The 7,942-nt window shown below is 37.7% G+C and overlaps 1 protein-coding gene across 1 annotated transcript in view; it reads right to left on the bottom strand.

Annotated features, from left to right (window-relative positions):
• The window catches only part of GTF2F2 (general transcription factor IIF subunit 2), a 157,835-nt gene that overhangs the window by 68,002 nt on the left and 81,891 nt on the right, over positions 1 to 7,942 (bottom strand). Inside the window, exon 5 of the mRNA XM_077778771.1 lies at positions 4,651 to 4,732. Within this exon, the coding sequence (XP_077634897.1) occupies positions 4,651 to 4,732 (82 nt within the window). The remainder of the gene's footprint in view (positions 1 to 4,650; positions 4,733 to 7,942) is intronic.

Raw genomic sequence — 7,942 nt, 5'->3', positions numbered from 1 at the left:
GAGAATCGTGTGTGTGTGTGTGTGTGTGTGTGTGTGTGTGTGTGTGTGTGTGTGTGTGTTTTCCCTCAGGTTACAAACAGTAAATTCTCTGGAGTAAGAGCAGTATCTAGTGATTTTTTAAAATTGAGCCTTACCTCAGTGATCACATTTGGCATCTGAAAATGTTGAATGGCAATAAACAAAATACAGGTTGGCCCTTGAATGGCACTAGTCTCAAGTGCACAGGTCCACTTATACATGGATACTTTACAGTACAGCACTGTAAATATATTTTCTCTTATGATTTTCTTAACATTTTCTCTTCTCTGGCTTACTTCATCACAAGAATACAGTAATAATATACAGACCTTATAAAATATGTTTAATCAACTGTTTATGTTATCTGTAAGGCTTCCAGTCAACGGTAGGCTATCAGTAGTTGTTTTGGGGGAAGTCAAAAGTTCTACATGGGTTTTCAACTGTACAAAGGGTCGGCACCCGAACCCTTTCATTGTTCAAGTGTCAACTATACATGAGCTACAACTTATGACTCATGTTACTTTCCTATTTTGATAATTTACCCATCACTATTCTTCTTGCAGTTCAAGTACTTTCTGCTTTTTTAGGTTTTTATGTAAACTGTCAGCCAGGATTTAAATTAAAATGGACATGGGGTTTATAAAGCCTCACACCTCCTTTCATCAGTGTTACCATCCTGTTCTGTTGTACAGAATCAGTCTGAGGATTCGTAGCAGAAGTGCATCCAGGCCACCCACCATCAGTCTGGCTCTAGAGAAATTCCCTGTCCCACAACCACTTAAGTAGAAGATGAGTTCATTAAATCCTCTCAACTCTACCTCCAAATATCCTCAAAACCTAGTCTTTCATCTCCCTTCTGAAGAGAACCACTTTAACGTTTGGTCATTCAGACATTTTGTACCTGGGTTATTACATCCATCTCTAGCTTATCTCCCTGGTTTCAGGCTACATTGTGGCCAGAATGGCTTATCCAAAACAAATCCCTTTGCTTTCCATGCCGCTTAGAATCCTTCAGTGCCTCCCTAATAGCCACAACACAAAGTCCAAATTTCGTACCACAACCCAGACTCTTTAACAAATAATTTAGCAAGAATATTAGTAGTGTAGTAGCTATAAAAAGACCTTTGTCCGTTTCTCAGACCTAACTCAACATCAAAGAACTCATACTGGAGAGAGGCCATACAAGTGTAATGTTTGTGACAAAACCTTTAAATTTCAGTCAAATGTTATTAAACATCAGAAAACTCATTCTGAAGAGCGGCCCTTTACGTGTCCCGAATGCCAAAAGACCTTTCGCTTTTGCTCGGATTTTAACCAACATAAAAACACTCACACCAAAGAGAAACTCTATAAATGTAGTGAATGTCAAAAGGTTTTTAACAATAATTCAAATCTTAACAAACACAAGAAAATCCATACTGGAAAGAAACCTTTTGTATGTGACCAGTGTGGAAAAGCTTTTAGCTTAAACTCCAAACTTAACCGACATCAGAAAACTCATGATAAAGAGAAACCCTAAAAAGCCATAAAGCAGCAGAGAGGCATTTCAAAAGCACTTACCTTTTGGGTTCAATTCCCAAGTCTAGCAAAAGAGGTCAATGTGGAAAGCCCAATTCAGTGTAAAATATTTGAGAAATAGAAATATGTTGTTGAAGAAATGGAGATGGGATTAGAAATGTACTTTATATATTGCATTGACTAGATTTTAAATTTTTTTTTTTTAATGTTTTATTTATTTCTAGGAGAGAGAGACAGACAGCATGAGCAGGGGAGGGTCAGAGAGAGAGGGAGTCACAGATTGAAACAGGCTCCAGGCTCTGAGCCGGCAGTCAGCACAGAGCCCGACGCGGGGCTCGAACCCACGAACCGCGAGATCATGACCTAAGCGAAAGTCGGACACTTAACCGACTAAGCCACCCAGGCACCCCAACACTGACTAGATTTTAAACATTTTAAAACCTTATCTCCTGCCATTAACTTGCTGAACAGATATGTAGTACCTACTACATGTCATGAACTATTCCAAGCACTTGGGTATATGTGTGTAACAGATGATTGTGTACACGTGTGAGCACACACCCACACACCAAAGAATCAACCATGGAAGTTTAAACTACACTAAGGCAAAGTTGGCAATACATATAAGTAAATTACATAGTATATTAGGAGGTGATATGGACTATAAGAAAATACAAGTATAGAAAGAAGTAGGTTGGTCAGGGTAGGCATTACTGGAAAAGTAGAATCTGAGAAGAGACTTAAAAAAGGCAGAGTGCCTGCAGCTATCTGCAGAAAGGATGTTACAGGCAGAAAAGAAAATCTGGTGTAAAGGCCCTAATATGGAAGTACCTGGAGTGCTCATGACTATTGGAGGAGGTCAGGGTGAGTAGGTGAAGGGAGCAAGTTGGAGGATATAAGGATGGGGAGAAGTGGGAAGGAGCAGGAGGATGATCATGTGGATCCCTGCAGGTGACTGTGAGGACTCAAATTTTATTCTGAGTAATAGAGGAAGCACTGGAAGTGACCCAGGAGCAAAGGAATGGCATGACTTGACAGATCCGAGAACTGGTCTGACAACTGTGCCGACAGCTGACCACAGTGGGGCAATGACTGGAGCAGGAAGTGTGCTAGGAGGCTGCTGCAGTGATCCAGGTGAGAAATAACGACAGCACGGCACGTGGGTGGGGGGAGACGGTCAGAATGTAGATGTGTAATATTTTGAAGGAACAGTCAGTAAGATTTTTCTGACACATTGGATGTGGGGTGTGAGAGGACTCAAGTCTTTATGTATGCATGTCTCTCTGTTTAGAGAGTTCTTACTCCTTTTGCACTTGATCAAAAAAATCTCAACATTCAACTCATGTCCCGTATCACCTACTTTATGAAACTCACATGATTATCATCTCCTTAATCACTGTTTCCGTAGGTCACGTAAGTAACTGAAATATGTAATGGCTGGTCTTTTAGCAAGAGTCAAAAGGCTAAACAATTTTCCTATCTTTTTGGATCAGAAAAAAGCAGCCATTTCATTAACACAACAGATGACTTGCCTAATCGCATCATCAAAAAGCTTTAGAAACCTTCAGAGAAAATTAGGACCACAAAAAAAGAGCTTGGCAAGCAGCTAAATAACCAGATTTTGGATTCTCAAATTTCAGTAGTTATTTGAAGATGAGTCTTCAAAAAGACTCACATCGTGTGTTCAACTTTATCGCCATACCCAAAGAGAGAAATGTCTTCTGTCTATGCTCCAAAGTTATTTTCTGTCATAAAAAAGTCATTTTGATTGTCATCCTTTTACTTGCCCTGGGAAGGCATTTAAATGAGAAGAATTATTGGACAAAAAAAACAGTCTTTTTGTTTCATTCCTGAGAGACACACAATAATCTAATTTAGAAGGTAGGGAAATTAAAAAGATAGTGTGACATTAGAGAGGATGCGGCTCAAGCAGCCACTTTAAATGGTGAGAACGCTGATGTGCAGAGAGGCTGCTGCTACCGCCTGCACAGTATGCCCCCCGCTATGTGCTGTGCACAGCTGACATATGCTAACATGTAAGTTCCCCGAGGGCAGCGAGTTTTGCCTGTTTTGTTCACTCCTCTTTCACACGGTAAGTGCTGAATGAATGAACAAAGTTATAATTCTAAACTACATAGGGCTGGAAGACATTCAATAAAAAGCATAAAACAAGGGGCACCTGGCTCAGTCAGGGCATGCGACTCTTGACCTCAGGGTTGAGAGTTCGAGACCCATAGGTGATATGGAGTTTACTTAAAATAAAAAATGTTTTGGAAAGTGTAAAACAAGAATATTCCATTTTTCGGCGTTGAAAAAATTGCTCTTTGAAAGACAAAATTTGGACTATTGAGAATTTGCGATCATCCCTCAGTATTAATTGTAAAATGTTAACTATATACCACAGTGGGGAAGACCTTATGCAAAATCTCTAACAAGGCAGTGAGTTTATAAAAAGTTCTTGTAATCAAGAGAAAAGGATGATATTCCAGCAACTATTACTTGCTTTATCCTGTATAGTAATTTAGACATGTTCATTACAGGAAAATTATAGCCTCTGAAAATAAAACAGTACAAATATCTTATTACATATCTTTAGAGAATTAAGATCTTTAAAGATAACTAGAAAAAAGAAGTATAAAAAGTTTGGTTTCAGGTTATCTTAAGAGAGTAGCTTAAAATATCCCCAAATAAACAGCTCAGGTTGTGAAAGTTCTCCTGCCAAAGAAACTGTTCTTGGGTTTTTTCTTTAATTGAAGTATAACGGACATATAACATTATAGTAGTTTCAAGAATACAACATAATGGTTCAAAATTTATACACATTACAAAATGATCACCACAGTAAGTCTAGTTAACTGTCACCATAGTTACAGTTTTTCTCGTGATGAGAACTTTTAAGATCTCAGCAACTTTCAAATATGCAAAATAATAATATGAACTATTGTCACCATGCTGTACATTATATCCCGGGGACCTTAGTTTTAAAACCAAAGAAACTCTGAAGACAATACTTGCAACATAACTATAGTTTTCATGTAGTCAATAAGCAATCTAATATATGTATTTCAATCCCCAAAAGGAAATATCAGGTATTTTAAAGTTAAAAAAACCAACCTCTTCAATCTCATGTAGTTTTCACTGGCAGCAGGTCGGCATTCAGCTCTTTGTACGACTATTCCTTCCAAGGAAAGTTTATCTTGAATGGAAAGATAAAAAAAAAAAATCAACAAATGTATTCAGAGATTACACTGATCATTTTTAAGATTTCACTTTGACACACTAACCACAGTAATAATGATCAAATCATTATTAATCAAATATAATAATAAAAATCAAGGAAACAAAAGGAATACGTGTAAATTTAGTAGCATCATTAGTCAGAACAGACAAAAACCTTACTTTTGGCTAGTAAAAAACTAAGCTTGTCAGGTTTACTGGGCTGCTGCAGCCCCTTGCCAATAACAACTGTTATTCTGTTTAGTTAACTCTTTCTAGAGAGGATGACTTAAAGGAGCATAAGACCAAATTTTTAAAATTTGAAGGGTGTGGAGGCTATATCATCTTTGGCAGAGAAGTAACTTCTGAAAACCCAGCCAGCTAGTCTAAACCACTAAAATCAAAGATAATACATATTTGCACATGTGGGTGTGCATGCTCACACATATATGTATGCAAACAAAATTCTACAATATACTATGACTAGAATAACTAGCTCAAAAAATACTGTGAAATTGAACAGGTCATTGTCCAGGTTATACAGTGTACCAGTTCCACCTGCAAGTTGCTCTGACTTTGATTTTTAAGCAGAATTATTAACTTGGGTGTATCCAAATTAGAGCTTCAACTGCTACAGACATCTGTCCAAACAAAAGGGCAAATTTCCCTACCATTTGTAAGAATTCTTATAGTGACCCTGACACAAAATTCAAGAGAAACTGAAAAAGTAAACAAATGTTAAGCACTTACTACATGACTACCAGGCACCAAAGATTGCTGTAGAGTCACTTACAGCCCTTCTTTTATTTGATAGTACATATATGACTGTCCCTTGATGGCACTAGCTTTCCTACAGTCTGGAAATTTATGACTATGGTTAGGAAGTTATGGTTCAGTCTTATCTCTGTGAAAATTCACCCAGGTTTTGAGAAGAAATTCAGGAAATCCTGTGGCTCATCAGCAATGAATTTATGATTCATCTCTTCAGGGTGAGTGACTTCATGCACTCCACTAACATGAACTAAGTGCCTACTAGGTAAAGGGCACCATTTAGGCATTTGGAATCAAAGGTGATTAAGAAATGGTACTCTTTTCAAGAGACATACAGTTCACTGGGAGGGAGACAGATAAACTGACCAAAATGTAGGGTGCAGACAGTACCACACCCACATGATTTATATTAGAAAATCTTCCTTATGGTGACTTTTCTTGATTTTGTCTTCAAATTCCAGGAGACTCCTTACTGTAGTCTCTAACCTGTGAACACAGGCGTAATTCAGTGGTTGAAGAGTCCCTCAGTGTAAATATACACAACAAATCTCAAGTACAGACTAACAATGTCTGGAATAAGCAATGACGAGAAGCATGCCTACCTTATACCAACATATGTGAAGAAGGAAATAAAGCCATAAATATTTCGTATTAAATTTGAATGTCTAAAAATAATTTCCTCTTATCAATTTAGAAAGATTGAGATTAAAAATCTGAATTTCCAAAATCTTATATTTGAGTCTGCCTCTCCACTGAAGATGAACATTCTATCTAGAACAATTACTGTCATAACAATACCAAGATTTGGGAAATTCCTGTGTATAAAGTATCTGAAGTGCATAAGAAAGTCCTTACGTGCTTATGTTTCTATTGAAACATAAATCAATCCTTTTTAAAAAACAAATTTAGAATACCCCACCATCCCTGAAAATAATTCACTTTTATATCCATGTGTCTATTAATGTTGAATACTAAAAGAGCTACCTGTTAATACTCCCCACTTATTTAGCAGTATCTGCCGCAGGTCAACAGGCTGAATTTAATTTTTAGTTAAAGGATTCTGCTGTCAATGTTCTCCATATAATACCTGAAAAGGGTAAGAAGCATCCAAAGCAGCTGCCTATTTCAACTTGGCCACTATGCTCATCACTATTCTTTAATCAAGGTCACTCTCATAAAGCAACAAAATTCACTTCTCCAAACCATAATTTCCTGTCCATCTTATCCCCTTTTCAAACCTAAAATAGCTTTCCAGTGATTCTCAAATGAAAGAAAAGTCTTAATCATCAGCAATGAATTTTCCCACTGATTGGCTGCTCTTAAATAACCCCACATCTCTGTTAGCTCCTTCTCCTTCTCCTCTTAAATACAATTTAAAAAGCCAATTACTTATGATAAGGCCTCCTAAGCAAGATTTAAAGCCTTCACACACACTTTAAAGCCTCATAGGAAAATGTTTTCATATTCTTTCCACTAACCATGCTTTAAATATTGCATTATTATTTTAAAGGCATTTGAAAGCACCCACTTGCACACCACTGATCTGTAAGATCATATTCATTAATACAAGAAAACCTTACTTAAAACCACTTTGTTGGGGGTGCACGGGTGGCTCCGTCAGTTAAGTACTTGACTCTTGACTTTGGTTCTTCAGGTCATGATATCACGGTTTATGAGTTTGAGACATTGGGAGGGAGCCTGCTTGGGATTCTCTCTCCCTCTGCCCCTCCATACCTCTCCAGACACTCTCCCTCTCTTTCTAAAAAAACAAAACCAAACCACTCTGTTGGTCCAATTTAAAAGACCATAAATACTGAAATGCATCAGTAATAACAAAAATAAATAAAACAGGACTCCTGTCCTCAAGGAGCTATTCAAATGATTCTCTGACATATATTCTTAAGAAGTACTGAGGGCCCCCAAAGAGCTTTTATGTGAGTTTAATCTGTTGCTATTGATCATATTAGAAATTAAACTAAGGAATGTTTAGAAAATCAGAATTGAAAAAGGCAAAAAAGCCTTGGTGTTATTATGAATAATAGTTTTGATTTCAGAGACCCCTTGAAAAGGTCTCAGGAATCCTTCTACCCAAAAGTTTCCAGATCACATTTTGAGAGCTGCGGGTCTAGTGGGAAGCTAAGACAGGTATAAAAAATTATTTTAATATACCACAATCACTTACCCCAAGCAGGCTCCACATCAGCAGCACAAAGCCTGACACAGGGCTTGAACTGACAAACCATGAGATAGTGACCTTAGCCAAAACCAAGAATTGCACGCTCAACCGACTGAGCCACCCAGGTACCCCAACACCAGAATCACTTAGACTAGACCTCCACTTACCCCATTTCTAGATTACCAAGGCTCTCAAGTCCCCTCTTTTAAATACAGTGACGTATGCCCACAGCTCGCCCACAGT

This window comes from Crocuta crocuta, unplaced genomic scaffold, assembly GCF_008692635.1.
Source record: "Crocuta crocuta isolate KB4526 unplaced genomic scaffold, BGI_CrCroc_1.0 scaffold586, whole genome shotgun sequence".
Classification (NCBI taxonomy): domain Eukaryota; kingdom Metazoa; phylum Chordata; class Mammalia; order Carnivora; family Hyaenidae; genus Crocuta; species Crocuta crocuta.
Note: the sequence above shows the minus strand (reverse complement) of the source record. Positions and strands in the feature narration are given on the sequence as shown.